The sequence below is a fragment of the Rhinatrema bivittatum genome, chromosome 6 (assembly GCF_901001135.1).
Source record: "Rhinatrema bivittatum chromosome 6, aRhiBiv1.1, whole genome shotgun sequence".
Taxonomy (NCBI): Eukaryota; Metazoa; Chordata; class Amphibia; order Gymnophiona; family Rhinatrematidae; genus Rhinatrema; species Rhinatrema bivittatum.
This window is the reverse complement of record NC_042620.1, coordinates 327462943-327482635: the sequence shown is the minus strand read 5'-3', so window position 1 is coordinate 327482635 and position 19693 is coordinate 327462943. Positions and strand designations below refer to the sequence as shown.

At 42.6% G+C, this 19693-nt stretch overlaps 1 protein-coding gene across 3 annotated transcripts in view; it reads left to right on the top strand.

Moving 5' to 3' along the window:
- The window catches only part of AMOT (angiomotin), a 118881-nt gene that overhangs the window by 89676 nt on the left and 9512 nt on the right, over positions 1-19693 (top strand). For all 3 annotated transcript variants that reach the window (XM_029607641.1, XM_029607639.1, XM_029607640.1), the window contains 4 exons: positions 2072-2221; positions 13352-13542; positions 17842-17964; positions 18499-18731. In XM_029607641.1, coding sequence (XP_029463501.1) covers positions 2072-2221; positions 13352-13542; positions 17842-17964; positions 18499-18731 — 697 coding nt within the window. The remainder of the gene's footprint in view (positions 1-2071; positions 2222-13351; positions 13543-17841; positions 17965-18498; positions 18732-19693) is intronic.

Below are 19693 nucleotides of genomic sequence, written 5' to 3'. Positions count from 1 at the left end.
TCTCTTTCTGCCATCATTATGATGTTACTATGTAAGGGTTTCCCAAAGGGTCACCCTTTTGCCACTCATGACAGTCCTCCTCCTTCATATAGCATTGGTCCATAGTGTCAGTAGCTGGAAAGGCAGGGCTGAGCAGAGTCTTCAGCGACAAGGGAGCTTAGCTAGCAAATGTCCCCCATGGACTTGTTTAGCCCTATCTAGGGCTATGACACAAGATTTTGTGTTTTGTTTTTTTTTAATTTTTACATCTATGGGATACTGGCAGTGTAGAAATAGATACTGTGACCGATTTACAGGAAAAAAAAGATGCTCCCTGCTTTTCTGAACTTCTTGATTTTTCTCCAGAGAGCCTAGAAACAACACACCCCAGCCTGGCGTTAAAACTGTGCTGGCACGAGTGTGCGGGGCTCTGGTTACAGCCTCATAACTCAAGTTTAATTAAGAAAAAAAAGTCCTTTAAGTGCCAAATCCAGTACAGTGTTACTCATACTTTCTATTTTCCATGAGTTTTTGTAACACTACCAAAACCAAAAAGCAAATGCTTTTAATTACCGAGCATAAGTTATTGCGGTCGGATTTAAAAAAAATAAATAAAGCTACATCAGTGGAGATCTGCCAATGCAAAAGTTCAGAATCCACGCAGGCATTTCTGACTTCACTTCTTTTTTTAAACCAGAACTTTAATCATTTTTGACAAGAAAGCAAAGATGTAAAGATTGTACAGTATGTAGGCCATGGGGGGGGGGGGAGGAACAAAGAAATCCTGTAGTCTGAAATGCTACCAAACAGGCTCGGCCTGTCGTGTGCGCTCATCAGGGTGGGGTGCAAATGGAAGGTCCCGAAGCACTTCTTGGACCGCTTCCCAGCTTTAGCTTGTGTTTTGTGGCTGGGCAATGCCGTATTCGACTCTGGGCTGGTATTTGCTGTATGGTTCGCTGGGCTTTTTTTTTTTTTATTTTCACCACAGTGTCGGTTGTCGTCTGGCTCATTTCTTTGTTTTGCCAGGGGATCATGTGACTTTTTGTTACGATTGTATTTTTTAAGTTTCGGGATTGTTTGTTTTACAGTGGTTCGCTTCAGCTTCCATGCTTGGCCTCGTGCCTTTTTTTGAAAGAACTGTTGGATGTGCAGCTTTTTGGGATGCCCCCTTGATGGTAGCCCTTTGCACTTTCTTTGCTGGGGGGGTGGGAGGGGGATTGATGTAAGGTAGAGAGAGGCAGCACAGTGTAAGGAGGAGCTGTTTTAAAGTGGGGGTCTGGAGCTTCTGCTATCACTTTGCCATGCACCATGAATCCTCTTCTCTACTGACAAATCCCTCCCCTTGGCCTCCTTTCTATGATCTGCACACCCCTTCTACCTGCTAACTCCTATTTCTTCCCTTGCATTATAAACTCTTTAGAACAGGGAATTGTTAATACTTCTATTCTTATTCATGGCTTCGTTCCCACTTTTGTTAGGTGCCTCAGTTTCTTAAGTTTTATATCTTTGCATTGTGTGTTCTCAGCTGATGCTTAGTGTCGTGTGGACCGGAGATGCCATCTCTGACTCTTATTTGCAAATGGTCTGTTTTATTTAATTTATTTAGGTGTGTTATATGCTGTCGTTCCAACAGACGATCACAAACGGTTTACAAAATCAGCATTCGTATTCATGACCAACATTTGCATTCTGGTTCGACATTCATTCAGCACTGCAACAAATTCATATTCATACATTTTCTAGGTCAACACTACAGTAAATACGAATACTAGTTCTACTGTCATTTCACTTTATTGTTCACTCTGCTTTATTTATTTTGGTTGCCTGGAAAACCCGGCTCTGTTTGCAGTCACTGTAGACGAGTTGGGCTTTCCTAATATAATAATTTGTCTGCAGTATAGGGCTCTATAATTTCCTGTGCCCTGTTTCCAGATGCACTGGACCTTTGGCCACCTTTGCTTTTTAATTGTAGTGGGTTGCAAGGCAGGATGGGATCATTGAGGTTTGTATGGCACTGGGTCAGTGGGGCTGCACGACTCTCCTTGCAGCAAGAATACCTGCAACCTTGCCAATTCTTTCTCTTGTCTTCTAGCTGAAGAAGAAGCAAGTTTATGTGGACAAAGTGGAGAAGATGCAGCAGTCACTGGCCCAGCTCCAGGCTGCATGTGAGAAGCGCGAGCAGCTGGAACACCGGCTCCGAACCCGCCTGGAGCGAGAGCTGGAGTCTCTTCGCATGCAGCAGGTAGGAGTGGTGAGATGGTAGCTTTGCTCCCTCTTCAGAGTGATAGCTTGAGGGGATTTTTTGTTTTTTTAAATTTCCTCCAATGTATCAGTAGAAAAGCTTGGACTTTACATAGAACCTCTGCACCTCCTAGTATTTGGGATAACTGCCACCATGTTCCCTGTGGAGCCCCCATCTGTTCAGCACAGTGTGAATGTAAGCAAATGATTCTAGGAATTCATTTACTTCTGTATTCAGTGGATTAACCCAAAAAGAAGTACAAGAGGAATTGATACCTCCCACCCCACCAAACTGTGGACAACAAGCCACAAAAAGAGAAATCTAGCAGCAGTTGGCAAAACTGCATAGGACAAATAGTGCATCAGATCTCATTTGTCATGGCCCTCGTTATTTAGCTTCCTGCTCCTTGCTCCATTTTGGTACCTACAATGGGACCAATGCAGTAAAGTGCGCCAGGGACGTAGGGTGACTGCTGAAGTTGGTGGTACACCAGAAAATTTGCTGCTTTCAGTTGCCCTGGAACACAGTCCACCCTCCTACATTACCTTGTGACCACTACTTTCTTTGATACAAAAAGCCTATCAATTTTATTCTCACAGCAACCCAGTCCTTATAGGGGAAAATTAGCTAAAGCCATCCTTAAAATAGTCATAAGAACATGCCATACTGGGTCAGACCAAGGGTCCATCAAGCCCAGCATCCTGTTTCCAACAGAGGCCAATCCAGGCCATAAGAACCTGGCAAGTACCCAAAAACTAAGTCTATTCCATGTAACCATTGCTAATGGCAGTGGCTATTCTCTAAGTGAACTTAATAGCAGGTAATGGACTTCTCCTCCAAGAACTTATCCAATCCTTTTTTAAACACAGCTATACTAACTGCACTAACCACATCCTCTGGCAACAAATTCCAGAGTTTAATTCCAGATTCCACCTAATCTACTGACATCAGTTAAAATAAAATATGGGAATGAAAACAATATTTTCTGCAAGAACATTTAAAACCAATTTTCTGCATGCAAATGAAATTAAGAGCAAACTTATTTTTAAAATAGAAATGAGAAAGAGAGGACCATAATGCCATAAAAGCCAGTGATAAGTACCATAATTTTCACAGCAAAAATTCAAGTTATGCAAGAACCCTCACCAAGTACAAAATAGAAAAGTGCCTTAAAAAACTGTATTGGAAAACAGAAGCCCGACAGTATTCCTCGCAAAACATCAAGCAATAAAATCGAGATATAAACATCATTCATAATATTAAAACCCAGATGATACAAAAGAATAAATGTCAACACAGGCAGTGAACATCCAATAATTTAAAAAAAGTTGCATATACTTGTTCTATTTGCGAAACATCAATACAGATTTTCAAAACATCTGATGAATAAAACATCCAATAATTAAAAAATGTTCTCATATTTCCCCCAAAAAACTATTGAATGTTTCAAAACAAAAGAAACATCAAATTACACCCAATAATTAAAAATAAGGATTAAAAAATTTCCTGATCTCCATACCTGGGACCTTTTGATTTCCACTCGCCCTGAGATTATCACAGATTGGGGGAGGTAGGGTCACACACACTCTCTCTGCTCTCTTTCATACACTAATACTAACACATTCATTCTTTCACACACACACACACACACACACACACACACACACACACACACACACACACACACACACTCTCTCTCTCTCATATACATGCCAATGTTCTCACACACATTCCCTCTCTCACACAGGCTCTGTCTCCTTTGCGCCTGCCTATCAGACCGATTCAGTAAAACATGCGGGGGAGCTGGTGCTCCAAGTTGAATGCCCGCTCTCCCAATACACGCACAGGTACTTCTCCTGGGCACGTGATTCTCTGTTTAAATTAGGTGTCATGCTAATAAGGAGGTGCTAAGGACAATAGTGCGTCCCTAGCGCCTCCTTATTAGTGGAAGTGGCGGCTGTCAGCAGGTTTGACAACCGACGCTTAATTTTACCAGCGTCTGTTTTCAAACCCGCTGACAGCCATGGGTTCGGAAAATGGATGCCGGCAAAATTGAGCGTCCGTTTTCGAACCCGCCAACCAGTGGGCAGATCTTTTTTTTTAATTTTTTTATTTTTGGTGACTCCGATTTAATATTGCTATGATATTAAGTTGGAGGGTGTACAGAAACGCAGTTTTTTTTTCTGCTTTTCTGTACACTTTCCTGGTGTTTTCTAAGGTTGGGCAGGCATTACTTTCAGTATTCCGGGGTAATAACTAATAGGCTCATCAACATGCATTTGCATGTGACGATCGCTATTAGTTTTGGGGTGGTTGGCCGCGCGTTTTCCACGGGTAATAATAGTGCGGCCAAGCACACCGTTCTATATTGGCCTGTGTTAGAGCCTGTGATGCATCAGGCCCTAGAATACTAACACATCACCTACTAGGCAAACAGAACAAGTCAGACTGCTACAAATCACTACAGAGAAACTATATGCTAGACAAAATACTGCACCTCTCACATATTAACATCACAGACACTTTCCTAACACAGAATAAGGGACTGTAAATTAGAAACAGAAAATTTGTAGGCAAAACCAGACTCTGTGCACTCTGGAATACTGAAGAAAAAGCGAAATGCACATTCCCAAAGATGGCATATTCCAATTGCTGAAATGCAAAATAACTTTTTTTTAACCTTTTTTGTTTGATCTTATTTTTCTAATCATTTGGTCCCAGTCTTTTTCCCTTCTGTCTTTTTCTTATTCCTTTTTCAGGGTCTCTTTTTTTTTTTCTTCTCTCTCCTCGTGTCTTCTTTCCTTCTTCCATACACACACAGGCTCTCACATGCATGCTCTTTCACACAAGCTTTCTCTCACACAGGATCCCACTCTTGCATGCGCTCTCATATGTGCGCACATGCTACTGCTTTCATATGCTCTCACATGAACAGCCCTGGCCAAGTGTTAACTGTTTAACTCCCTCCCACCCACCGACCCCTGGGGTTGTCTTTCTGATATAGGCTGCCTGAATACATAATTGGGAATTAGATAATTTGAAAATGTGGTCATTCCTCAGGTGTTATCCATCAAATAAATCTACCAAAATGAGGTCTATCCAGTGTAACTATTGTGGAGCCTTTATTTTGAGGGAAATCATATGGAAGCTTAGGGCTTGCCCCATTTGTTTAGAACTCTCTTCCCTCAAAAAGGAGCTGGCTAAAGCAGAATTAGCTGCAATAAAGAAAGTTTCACCCACTTCACAGTATTCCAAAATAAATTCCTCATTACCACAAAAAAAAACAAAACTCTCAGGTAGAATAAGACCTGTGACCCACATACACCCATTCTACACAATTGTGCAGCCCACATGTCTCCTCCCACCCCCCACACACACTTACACAGGGTGACAAGGAACCCAAAAATCAACATGATTACGGTGGGCTCTAGTAGAGTAAAACTGGTGATGCAGAAACACACACTCTCTCAAGTGATACAAGTACAAAACGCCTTATCTGTATCACATAAGTATAAAGCTTTGGTGAAAGAGATTGACGTGGTATCTGAAAAGAAAGAAGAAATCCAATGCATACAGAAATTCCAAAATACAATCAATAACCAAAGAAGAAAGCTCATTGTGCTGGGTGACTCTGTCATCAGAGGCACTAATTTGGGAACTTTCTTCTAGAGGGTAACACTACAGTTAAATGCCTCCCAGAATCATCGGCCGGCAGAAATGCCTTTCAGATAGTCAAAACGATCCAAGAAGAAAGTAAAGACTCTAAAGTTGATTTTATCATCCATCTGGGAACCAACGACCTTGCAAGTAACAGCATCCAAGTGGTACGAGAGATTTCCAGTCTCTAGCGAAGCAGATTAATCACATGGCCACAACCATCGCCTTTTCAGAAGTGTTACCTGTTCAGGGAAAGGGGAAGGAGAGACTAAGCCATATTGATAACTTCGATGTATGGCTCAAATCCTGGTGTAAGGAACAAGGTTTTGGATTTATTGGGGGCTGGGGTCTTGTATCGAACAACAAAAAGCTATATGTCAAATAAAAACATAAGAAATTGCCATGCTGGGTCAGACCAACAAGCCTAACATCCTGTTTCCAACAGAGGCCAAACCTGGCAATTACCCAAACACTAAGAAGATCCCATGCTACTGATGCAATTAATAGCAATGGCTATTCTCTAAGTAAACTTGATTAATAGCCGTTAATGGACTTCTCCAAGAACTCATCTAAACCCTTTCAAACCCAGCCATACCAACTGCACTAACCACATCCTCTGGCAACAAATTCCAGAGCCTAACTGCGTTGAGTGAAAGAATTTTCTCCGATTAGTCTTAAATGTGCTACTTGCTAACTTCATGGAATGCCCCCTAGTCCTTCTATTATTCGAAAGTGTAAATAACCGAGTCACATCTACTTGTTCAAAGATGGCTTACATCTCTCTGTAGCAGGAAAAAGGATCCTAAGAGATAAATTCAAATCTTATGTCATAAGGCATTTAAACTAGAAGCTGGGAGTGGCAGAAAGAAATTAGAATGTCACCCCCCAAATACAAATACAAACGCAATGGAAAAGGGTGAAGTGGATAACAAAACTCAACTAAATAAGTCAGGAAAGGAGTCCAAGAAAAGCAGTAACCTGAACGAGAAAAGCTGGAAAACTATGAGCACAAATGCTCGTAGTTTGGGCAATAAAATCCCAGATCTGCAAGCCCTAATGGTGGAGGCAGACTTGGAAGTTGTTGCTGTCATGGAGACGTGGTTCACGGAATCTCATGATTGGGATACGGCAATATCAGGCTATTACTTATTAAGGAAGGACAGAGAGGACAGGAAAGGGGGAGGAGTGGCTCTTTGTCAGAAACAATATCCAACCATCTGAGCTGCAAGGAAGATGGGGCAAAGAAGAAGCACTATGGGCCGACCTAAGAAAAGGTGATGGGGCTTCTGTTTTTATTGGAGTGGTTTACAGGCCTCCAAATCAAATGGAAAAGTTTGATAAAGATCTGGTTGAAGACATCCGAAAGAAGGGAGAAGTGGTGATTGTTGGAGATTTTAATCTGCCAGATGTAGACTGGAGAATCCCTTCTGCAGAATCTAACAGTAGTAGAGAGATAGTGGATGCCCTGCAAGGAGCTCTGTTCAAACAAATGGTAATGGAACCCACAAGGGAGGGAGCTATACTCACTAATGGAGATAGTTTCTAATGTCCAGGAAGGTGCCCATCTCAGCACCAGTGATCATACGGTACGGTTTCATATCACAAATAGGATACGGAGAAGTAGCTCGAAGACCCGAGTTTTGCAGTTCAAAAACACGGACTTTGATGAAATGGGTAAGTACCTGGAGGAAGAACTAGAAGACTGGGAGAATGAGAGAGATGTGGAACAGTGGACCAAACTAAAAGGAGCAATTACCAAGGCAACTAATCTATATGTTAGGTTTCATTTTTCTCTTGCTTTTCTTTACTTTTCTATCTGGTTCTCAAAGGAGGTGGCAGACAAAATAAAAGCTTAAAAGAACAGCGTTCAAGAAATATAAAGAATCCCAAAGAGAGGGGCACAAGGAAGAATATCTGGTGGAACCGAGGGAGACGAAGAAAGCAATCAAGAAAGCGAAAATTCAAGCGGAAGAAAGGATTGCCAAAGAGGGTAAAGCAAGATGACAAAACATTTTTCAGATACATCAGTGAAAGGAGAAAAGTCCAAAGTGGTATACTGAAATTGAAAGGTGAAAATGATCAATGGGTAGAGACAGATGAAGAAATGGAAGAAATATTAAACGAATACTTCAGTTCGGTATTCACTAAAGACCCCAGGGAAGGACAGACACTAGTTAACAAGAAACTGGAGGGAAGCAGAATGGATGAAACTCAGTTTACAGAAGAGAATGTATGGGGAAGAGCTAGGAAAACCTGAAGATGGACAAAGACAATGGGGCCTGATGAGGTTCATCCCAGGATACTGAGGGAGTTCAGAGATGTGCTGGCGGCTCCTCTGTGTGATCTGTTCAATAGCTCCCTGGAAACGGGAGTGGTGCCGAGGGATTGGAGAAGAGCGGTTGGCCTCACTTTGGTGGTGGGAAAAGTATTGGAATCGCTGCTGAAGGAAAGAATAGTGAACTATCTACACGCAGCAGAATTGATGGACCAGAGGCAGCATGATTTCAACAAGGGAAGGTCCTGTCAGACAAATCTGACAGGTGACTAAGGAATTGGATCGAGGAAGAGCGCTCAATGTCATCTACTTGGATTTCAGCAAAGCTTTTGATACTGTCCCACAGAGGAAGCTTGTGAATAAAACGAGAAGCTTGGGTGTGTGCGCCACGGTGGTGGCCTGGATAGCAAACTGGTTGAAGGACAGAAGACAATGTGTTATGGTAAATGGAACTTACTCTAAAGAGAGAGCGGTGATGAGCGGAGTGCCGCAGGGGTCGGTGTTGGGACCGGTCCTGTTTAATATCTTCGTGAGCGACATCGCGGGTAGAAGGTAAGGTTTGTCTATTTGCAGATGATACTAAGATCTGCAACAGAGTGGACACGCTGGAAGGAGTGGAGAGAATAAGACTGGATTTAAGAAAGCTCGAAGACTGGTCAAAGTTATGGCAGCTGAGATTCAATGCCAAGAAGTGCAGTCATGCATATGGGCTGAGGAAATCCGAAAGAATTGTATTCAATGGGAGGTGAAAGGCTGATGTGCACGGAGCAGGAGAGACCTGGGGGTGATAGTGTCTTAACCATCTGAAGTCAGCGAAACAGTGTCACAAGACGATAGCTAAAGCCAGAAGAATGCTGGACTGCATAGAGAAAGGAATTGCAAGTAAAAAAAAAAAAAAAAGGGAAGAAATTATCCCCTTGTACAGGTCCTTGGTGAGGCCTCACCTGGAGTACTGTGCTCAGTTCTGGAGACCATAAATCCGAAGAGACAGAGACAGGATGGAGGCGGTCCAGAGAAGGGTGACCAAAAAGGTGGATGATCTGCATCGAATGACTTATGAGGAGAGACTGAAGAATCTAAATATATATACCCTGGAGGAAATGAGGAGCAGAGGTGATATGATACAGACATTCAGATACTTGAAAGGTTTTAATGATCCAAAGTCAACGACAAACCTTTTCCATTAGAAAAAAATCAGCAGAACCAGGGGTCACGATTTAAAACTCCAGGGAGGAAGACTCAGAACCAATGTCAGGAAGTATTTCTTCACAGAGAGGGTGGTGGATGCCTGGAACACCCTTCTGGAGGAAGTGGTGAAGACCAAAACTGTGAAGGATTTCAAAGGGGCGTGGGATAAACACTGTGGCTCCATAAAGCCTGGAGGATGGGAATGAAGAGAAGAGGTATGGGGGTGGCTTGCGGGAATGACTGCTACTACCTAGTGATTAATACCCTTATTCAATAAACATTCATATGGTTAATGAGACTCCAACATTGCTCTATGCTTCAAGGGCAAGAGGAAATGTGGAAAAGAGGATTTGCATTCAGGCAGCAACCAAAATTGCTCTCTGCGTCAACAACTAACATTGCTCTATGCTTCGACGGCAAGAGGAAATGTGGAATAGAGGATTTCATTCAGGCAACAACCAACAAGGTAGCACAGTCTGGGTAAGCAAATAAGCGTGGGAGTAGCTTGCTTATTGCGGCAGTTACTACCCCGAACCAATTTAAGCCTGTTACTTCACTTGGAAAGCATATCCAGCGCAGCTCACTGCTTCAACGGCAGGGGAATGAAGAAAAGAGGATTTATATTCAGATAACATCTAACAAGGCATTGATCTGAGCAGTATGAGTATACAAACATCAGGTAACTTGCTCGATACGATGGCTATTACCCACAAACATATTAAGCCTTATATTTCACTTTTGATACAGCTCCAACACTGCTTTCTGCATCAGTGGTGGGGGTGGAAGGAAATTAGAATCAAAAAGCTACCAATAAGGGCCCTGAACTCAGCGGTCGGAGTAACAGATAAGTATGAGAAAATAAATGTAAAAGCTTGCTGGGCAGACTGGATGGGCCTATTGGCCATCTTCTGCCATCATTTCTATGTTTCTATGAAGGCTCTTGATCTCACATGGTCTCACATGCAAGCTCCCATTCCCTCACATACATGCAAGCTCTCGCTATTACATGCTCTCATATACACACACTCCCAGGCAGGCTCCCATTCACACGCACACACAGACAAAAGACAGGCAGGCTCCCCATCAGTCCGGAAGGCCGCCAGAGGCCGAGAAAAGGAAGGAACCCGTTCTCCCACTTAGCTATGGGCATCTTCAGCAACCTCAGCAAAATCGGTCAGAAGAAGCGGGATAAAAACGGATGGTCCTATTGAGCACCCATTACAATTGTGGGCACCCAATGCATTTGAGCACTCGGGGTGCACAATTCTCCCCTAGCGCGTCCTTTTTTTCACTTAGCACCTCATCTAAATACTGCATTGGGTGCCGAGGGAATGTGGCTGCATGTGCATTAGGAAGAAGGGCCCTCAATTCGAGCACCCATTTTCAAGGCGCATCTTATTGCATCGGCCCCAGTATCTGAATGTAATCTGCTTTAAAGTGCCACCAAGCGGAATATAAATCAAATCAAATAATCTATTTGTTTAAATGTTTTATATACCGTCATTCCACGTGAGAATCGCTAGCTCATAACGGTTTACAGGTAAAACATTCATAATTATAATGAGTGTTACAAGGTGGACAACCATTCAGTATATGAAATTTTGAGATCATACATCATCGTTTGGAATTACTAGGAAGTTCTTATAAGAGCTCTTTGTATAAATCTTATATTGATCAAATAAGAAATATAACTATGTGCAATGAATCAGCTTTTCTTTTGGAGAAATGCAGCCAATAATAGAAGCACTAAGGAAGCCAGTCACACCCCTAAAGGGAAAATAGTCAAGCACTGCTCTTACAGTGGTGGCTACAGAAACCACTCTGAAGGTACCAACATCCCCTCTGAAGTTGCCATGCTGGACTTTGATATGGAGGAAAACTGCTGAGAAACCTGTTACCGGCCAAACATAAGTTTCCATGGATATTTACAGGAATGGTTGAGAATGTTCAGGTTTCTTCTTCCCATGTGGCTGCAAGACAGAAGGAAGAAAGTGTATGTGGTGGAAATTCCCATTCTAAGGGTCTTCAGGAGGTATCAGGTGGTTATGGGATTCACGTTGTCACTTGAAGGGACCTCTGTGATTTGAAAGCTCATATACAGCGTTGTTAGGCTGAAAAATTATCCAAAGACAAGTGTCACACCCTGCAAAGAATTCAGTTCTGTCCTGGACCAATATGTATACTAGAAATGTACATTAAACAAGGCAAATACTGGAGACATTGCATGATTTCTCCCCCCTTCTTCTTTATGGAGTAACGCGGTAATCTGTGTAGATATGATTTTCCTTGAAAGACCTGAACATTTAGAGAACGTTTGTGCACTAAACATGATAGTCACCGGTGGGATTTTAAAACGTATCTTTTAACAATACTGCAGTATTTTCTATTAAAAGCAAAACATTACAGGCATCTTTGAGAACACGAACATGAGAAACAAGTTAACTTGGCAACATTCTTCTAATGTATAGCACAATGTGCAGATTAGCAAAAGCAATCAAGTCTGTTGAATTCTTTGCTGCGATAAACAGCTGCTCCTCAGAGTAACATGATATTGCTTGCTCTGGAAACTGGTAGTGGTGATGGTATGCAATGACATGTCCTAAAATAAGCTGCCTTGGGCTTACATGCTCAGTCTATTAAAGGGATGGTTTTAATACCATTTTTTCTTTGTCAGTTAACAAGGAAGCAGACTTAATTTTTTTTTTTTTTTATTTTAACATAATGCAAAAAATGATCATGGATTCCCCAATTTGGTGGGCCTTTTTTTTTTTTTTCCTTGGGGGACAATTCAAACTATTCCCTGTTTGTACATGCAGAATAACGATGACAGCATTTTCATGTGTGTTAGATTCGGCTCCAACATTGAGATTCCTGGGGAACTGCTGGAGAAATAAATCACGTGGGATATATGTGTAGGGCTTTAACAGTGGAAATAGAAAAGCAGAAGAAATATATCTTAAAATGTATAGGACATGGCCTTTCACATTAGTTGCATTTGATATCTCCTCCTGGCTCTGGAAAGGAAGCTTTTTTGCAGAGGAAAAGCATCACTCCAGGGACGATATCCTCTCTGCTAGGCCTGAGCCCTACCTTGCTTGCACACAACCAAACCCTTCTGTTCCCCGACAGGAAACAAGAGCCAGGTCTTTCTATGCGGCAGTATGTGATGTCAATGCAAACCTGCAGGGCTGGCTCTTACATTTTAAGTCTGCTGGTGCAAGACATACAAAAGGAGAGAATTTTGGGGAGATGCAAAATTGGATTGACACTGCCCCTTTATCAAGCCTGTTCTTGTTGAACTCTGCATGACCAGTTTCTCTCTGCATCATCAAGTAAATGGAAATCACTATTCAGATTGCTCAAGGTCTGTTTAGTGGTGATGTATATGGAGAGGAGCACAGCAGTTTTCGGCAGCTAGGTTGATTGGTTAGTTTTTCTGTAGCTAGATTCTGAAAGCCATATGGAAATGAGGAAGAACAGAGGCCTAGAAGAGGAAGTCCTTTTTAGTGATACTTTCGTTAATGCCTTGTTATCATGTTTTTACTGTTCAATGTAAAGCGCCATGCCGTGCGTTTGTTTTTGCGTTACAATGTGAACCGATATGATATCCTGGATGAATGTCGGTATATAAAAATTTTAAATAAATAAATAAATTTTAAATAAATTAAAAAAAAAAAATAAAGTTCCACTGTGGATAAAACAGTCCCAGCTTGAAGCCAGTCTATTTACTGTTACCCTGTAGAGTATTAAGGTCAGAAAGTGTAAAGCAATACTATGAGGCTGTCTAGACATCATTCTCAGTTCAAGTGGTCCTTTTCAGAGCTGAAGGATTCCACAGTGGAACTGAAATGTTGCTTGATCTCAATGTCCTATTGTTCCTGGACTTCAGTGACATTACTGTTAGTATAATGACTTCCCCTGTATCTTTCATCTTTGTGTCTGAGAGAGGCTGGCAAGCTGGAAAACAGCTGAGGCATGCAATGTATTTTCTTTCTTTCCCCATGAAACAGCGTCAGGGCACCTCTCAGACATCCAGTGCACCTGAGTACAATGCCACAGCGCTGATGGAGCTCCTGCGGGAGAAGGAAGAGCGGATCCTGGCTCTGGAAGCTGACATGACCAAGTGGGAACAGAAGTACCTGGAGGAGAGTGTGATGAGGCAGTTCGCTTTGGATGCTGCAGCCACTGTAGCCACCCAGAGGTCAGTGCAGTGGCCTATTGGAAACCAGAGTTCAAATCCCTCTGACACTCCTTGTGACCTTGGGCAAGTCATTTCGTATTTCGTTGCCTTGGGTACAAAGGAACAGGCCAGTGCAGCAATCTGGGCATTAAGAAACTATGTACTGGTTTTCAGCACACGTTTTTAATGCTCAGATTTTTTTTTTTAACTCGTGATACAGCAAGCTAATGCTGTGCTAATGTATTGGGAGTTAAAGTGTGTCCTGTGGTAAAATGTGCGTTCAGTCCGTGTGCACATTTTAACTTGGGAAGGTGGTGGAGGCTTCCATGTCAGCTGCCACTATGTACCTGGATAAATGTAGACTTATCTGAATAAGAGGTGGCTGGCCCCGCTGCTTACCCAGATAATGTGCTGAACTTTTTATTTATTTATTTATTTTTTACTTCCCCTCCCACCTCTTTTCTTTGTATCAAAGCAGTAGCACTGAAAACCTAACTCCCGGGGGTTAAGTTTTCAGCACAAAGAAAGGTGCCCAGATGCAGGGTCTCTGCCTCAGGGAGCACTGCTTAGTGCCCTCATTTGCAAGGGATTTCCGTAGGAGGGCACTAAGCAGCGCTCCTGTTTAGAAATGCATGTTTTCTGCAGGCAGAACTCCTTACTGCTATGTTTTGTGCACAGAAGATGCGCATTCAAGTGCAGGCAGAAAGATGCATTTGGCTGAATGCCCCCTTTCTACATCAGCCTCTGGGGACAGGGAAATACTTACTGTTCTTGACTTTAACTCTTTCAGCTACCAATGAAAAGGCATGAGCTAAATCTAAATGAAGTAAAATAAAAATAGCAGTACAATTGTGTGAAAGATTTACCCTATAAACTGGAAGCCTGCTGTAATTGGTTACATTAAGACAAGAAACAATTCTCATCCCAAAGCGTTTAGTGTTTACTTTGATACCTCTCTCTTTACTGGATTAGGCATCACAACATGCTTTGAGATAGGAAATAAAAGCAAAACAGGCCCAGACATTTCATTCTCTAGAGTACTGTGGGGGTCCCCTTGAACCGTACTTGCTGACTTTCACAAACCTTCTGCTTGGAAATATAACTTGTTTTAAAAAGATGGGAGAGCCTCTAACATAATTAGAGGTAGAGGTGCACCAGTTCATGTACCACTGACTTGCTTTTGCAGGGTAATTTTGTTGCTAGCTTAATGCATTCTGTGGTTAGTGCCAGTCGCTAATCTGCAGTGGTAGGAGACACGGGGGCAGCCTTGTGGAAAGTAACAGCACCTCTGCAAGGTAACTGTTGGCACTGGATTATACATCCTGTAGCCCTCCCTGCTAACAAATCTTGTTTGAGGAACTCTATTTTAGAAATAACTTGTAGACATGATTTGTGAACTAGCACAAGTGATTGATATGGACAGGTCTGGAGATTCATATAATATAGCAAGCCTTATGAGCGAGGTATAATCTAATCTTTTCACTTGATTTTTATAAGCTTCTTTGCGATCACAGACAGTATCCTTATTAGCCAGTGGTGGTGTTGCGTTAACTTGTTGAGCTTCTCTGATGCTGGTGACATGAAATAAGAACATTTTCTGCTTTTCTGTACACTTTTTTGGGCTGCTGAGAAATTAACACCTGTTCTGGGCAGGCTTTCATTTGAGTGTAAAAATGTGTGGGTCGGGAGCACATTTTTGGGGGGAGATCTGGGGAGACTAGCTAATAGCCTCATCAACAAGTCTATCCCATGCTACTGATGCTAGTAATAGCAGTGACTATTTTCAAAGTCAACTTAATTAATAGCAGGTAATGGACTTCTCCTCCAAGAACTTATCCAATCCTTTTTTAAACACAGCTATACTAACTGCACTAACCACATCCTCTGGCAACAAATTCCAGAGTTTAATTGTGCGTTGAGTGAAAAAGAACTTTCTCCGATTAGTTTTAAATGTGCCCCATGCTAACTTCATGGTGTGCCCCCTAGTCCTTCTATTATCCGAAAGCGTAAATAACCGATTCACATCTACCCGTTCTAGACCTCTCATGATTTTAAACACCTCTATCATATCCCCCCTCAGAGGACCCAGCTGAAAATGAGGCATTTTCTCTTGCAAATTCCTCTGTTCTTTCTCTGTATCAGAAAGTGTGGTGTTCATTCCAGCATTTCCCTCCTTTAACCTTTATACATTTTGTTTTTCTGGTACGCTGCCCTAAGGAAAGGATGCTTTTGTGCAGCTTGCTCAGATCTTTCATGATTATCGCCCTGTTCAGATAACTTTGCTTGTAGGTATCCTAAGTGCTGAGTGTAAATGAAGTAAACAAGCTAACATTAGGGTTCCTTGCTGCTTCTAGTCTCCTGCAGTGCATCGGACGGATGAGTTGGGAAGAGTGAGGGCTCTGGACTGCTTTTGCAGGTTTAACATTCCAAAATATGCACTGGATGTACCCAAGAGCCCCTATGACGAAACCTTTGGAAATCCAGTAATAATGTGATTAACAGCATTGATGGCGCACTCCGTTCTGCATGGAGATTATCCAATTAGCTCTCTGCCTACCGAGCTGATAAGCAAAATTACCATCATTCTGGGTGAGCTAAGGCACAGACAGGAAAGTGGGAGAGATGCCCAGAGGCACACGAAGCACTAAGGACAGAACCGGGACTTGAACCCAGAGTTATAGGAGCTCTTGTGGCTTTCAGTCCATGTCACTGACCATATGGTCATTCACATCTAAATTTTGAGCAGGCAGGAATTTTGCTGCTGGCAGGAATACATTTACTATTATCTACATGAGGAGACACAGGGACTCTCAAAGGATTAAAAGTGACCTAGTTCTTGGAATGAGACTTTAGGCAAGTCCTGGCTTTGACACTGTGCTTCTGTTGCATTTTGGGAGCTGTAGTGCTGATTTCAGAGGGAAGAAACAGGATTACAGATACTGCAATGCATTGGGTTGCACACGTGACAAGCAGAGCTGGCTCAGTAGGTCTTTAGGAAATAAGGCACTGTGTGGCTCTGCAAGCCAGCCTGGAGGGACCTGGGTTTGATTCCTGGGTCAGCTGGGAGAAAAAAGTCCGTGCATAATAGCAACACCTAATGGCCATATATAGGGCCCATGATTGCAGGCTTCTGGAAGGGAACCCTGGTGCATGGCCCCTCGTCAAGAGTGGATATAGAATAGGAGAAAAAAATCCCTGGGTAACTGTGAAGAAAGACTCATGCTGGTTCCGATTAAATGGGAGGGCCAAAGGAGCAGGAGGAAACTGCGGGGTTAAAAACCAGCAAAAGAGCTTGGACTGATATAAGGGAGGGATTTGAATGGGGCGTTGACTGTATTTGAGCTTTAGGAAGAATAGACTCATGAACATAAGTAATTATGCTCTAATTATTTCATTGACTTAAACAGTTCATTCGCATGTCTGTCTTTTTAAAACAATGTTTTCTTATATTTCTGCTGTCTTGAAAACACTGCATGCCCCCAATTTTGTGAAGCATTTCCCTGATAGGAAGTGACATCGCTGAGGGTCAAAAGCTGAGTTGCCAGTGAATCTTGAAACTGAGGTCCATACAGCGGGATTTTTGGCTTCTCCAAAAACAGTAGATGCAGGACCAGATTTTTGTTGTAAAATGGAAAACAAATCTTGGTAAAGTTTCCTTTGAGCTTTACATTGTTCCAGAAATCTTGGGAGATTTAGTTTATTCCCAGTACAAACCTTGCTGTAACTTTTGGCAGGGACATTTTTTTTCCCCATTCAGAATAAAGGACGGTTTTCATGGATAACTTTGCAGCAGCATTTGCTCTGGAACCGGACTATGGAGTGATTTCTGAAACTGGATGAACAGTTCTGCATTGTTCCTTGTTAGGGTTCACCAGCCTCTGGGGAAATCGCCTCTATATTTAGCAGCTATATTTTTAGATACAACTTTCAAAGTAGGGGTGGTGTTAGGTCCTGTAAGGATTTTTTTTTTTCCAGTTTTCTTTTTATTTTTCCTGGGGATTTCAAAAAAATCAATGACTTTCCACTGACTTTTTTTCACATTGAAAATCCCAGGCAAAGTAAAATAAAAGCTGAAAATGAAGGTCCCTACCTATAATGTTGGAAGAAAATTTTTTTTTTCAATGCCTTCCCTCCCCCAGGAGGAAACAAGTGCCATTTACTTGTGTATGAATGAATATCCTAAGAAAAAGACACATCAATAGAATGTTTACATTGGCTGTTCCTTTAAATGTAATAAATGTGAACAGCAAGCAAAGCTCAGTAACTTCCTCTGCCTGACAGGATGGCCATTAACCTGCCCTTGGTGTTTTTGCTTGTTAGGGATACCACTGTCATAAGCCACTCTCCCAATAATAGCTATGATGCCTCCCTGGAAGCCCGCATCCAGAAGGAAGAGGAGGAGATTCTCGTGGCCAATAGAAGATGCATGGATATGGAGGGCAGGTAATGTATTCATTCGCACTTGGCAGCACATATTAGTAGCTGCATTACCTCCTGGAGAAAGCTGGCTTATTTAGACCAACCTAAGAGTTCTGTGTGTTAGGTTATTCTAGTAAAAAAAAGTGTTACAGGGTGCAGTCAGGCACGGCTCTTCAGAATTAGTATTTCAGCAGTTCTGAAGCTTCAGTTTTAGTCCCAAGTCATCACAATAATTGTAACAGTGTGCATGGAACAGATCACCAGCATAGAAGTGAAGATAAGAGAGAGAATTCCATTGATCAGAGAAGACAGGAGGGGGGATGCTGTCACACAAATCCTACTACTTTATCCTAGCACTGTCAGGGAAAGCAGGACAGGCCAAGCCACTAACTATTCCATCATGGCAAAGTATTATATAAAATGAAGGGGAGGAAATGTTGGTGAAACAATCTCATTTCTCTGCTTGCACGTGTATATCTGTATCTGCCTAGTGTCAGATTTTTCATGTTCGCAAAGGTCAAATATGCCTAATCTGTCTCCCTCTAACCTGCTTCCCAGGATAAAGACGCTTCATGCCCAGATCATCGAAAAAGACGCCATGATTAAGGTCCTCCAACAGCGATCCCGGAAAGAAACCAACAAGACCGACCAGCCCTCAACCATGAGACCGTGCAAGTCTTTAATGTCCATATCCAATGCTGGCTCTGGATTGCTGTCCCATTCATCCACCTTGAGCAGCACCCCCATCGTGGAGGATAAAAGGGAGGACAAGAGCTGGAAAGGCAGCTTAGGTATTAAGCAGCTTGCGCCTTATCACTCCTTAGTATTGGTGATTAGATTTCAGATTTTGGCATCCCTAGGCATTGTTGTTACCCCCCTCCCCCTGAGGTAGTACAGCAGGGAGCAGAAACTGTAAGGCACAGTCCCCTAGTTTCCGGAGCAGCTCAGGGGTAGATTCTGTGGCAAAATTCTGAAACAATTGGCAACATACAAATAAAGTAGTTTCACAGTATAATTATTTGTGTAATTACCATATTCTTTTATTGGGTGAAGAAAAGTGATCTCAAGTAGAACAGGCAGAGGAGACCTCAGGGATGGGAAGAGGAAGGGAGGGGAGATCAGGAATGAGTTGAGAGTGTGGGAAGGAAAGAGAACTAGAGATGGGAGGATGGGAAATGGGTAAGATTAGGGATCTGGGATGGGAAAACAAAGGGAGAGAGATGGGGGGAGGTTCATGGACTGAGGAAGAAGAGGAGGGAATAGAAAAGGGTTGGCTAGTGGATTCCAGGATCCTGGGAGATGAAGGGGGGGGGAGAGTCTAGCATCTTGGGTATACAAGATCAAGGGAGGGAGGAAGGATTTGAATTGCAATTGGTGGGGAGGAGATGAGGGAGGGGTCCCTACCATGCTCCTTTCATTCCTTGTCTAACATCTCACCCAATAAACACGCACACACTCTCACACTCCCCTACCCTTGTTCCTCTTGCTTTCACACAAAGCATATCTTCTCTTCCCGCCCTCCAATGATCTCTACTCAGCCTGTCCTAATCTCCCAAACTGATCCCCCTTTGCCTCAGGCTCCATTCCCCCGCCTCACCTGTTCTCTGCATGCTGCCTGGATAAGACAGCAGAGGTGCGCCTATTGACAAATCCAGGCCACCTTAGTATAAGGGGAAGAGAGAGACAACGGGTATGTTTAATGTTTGCAGTGTTCATTGCTTTATCTATTTTGTGCTGCTGCCAGCTCCAGATG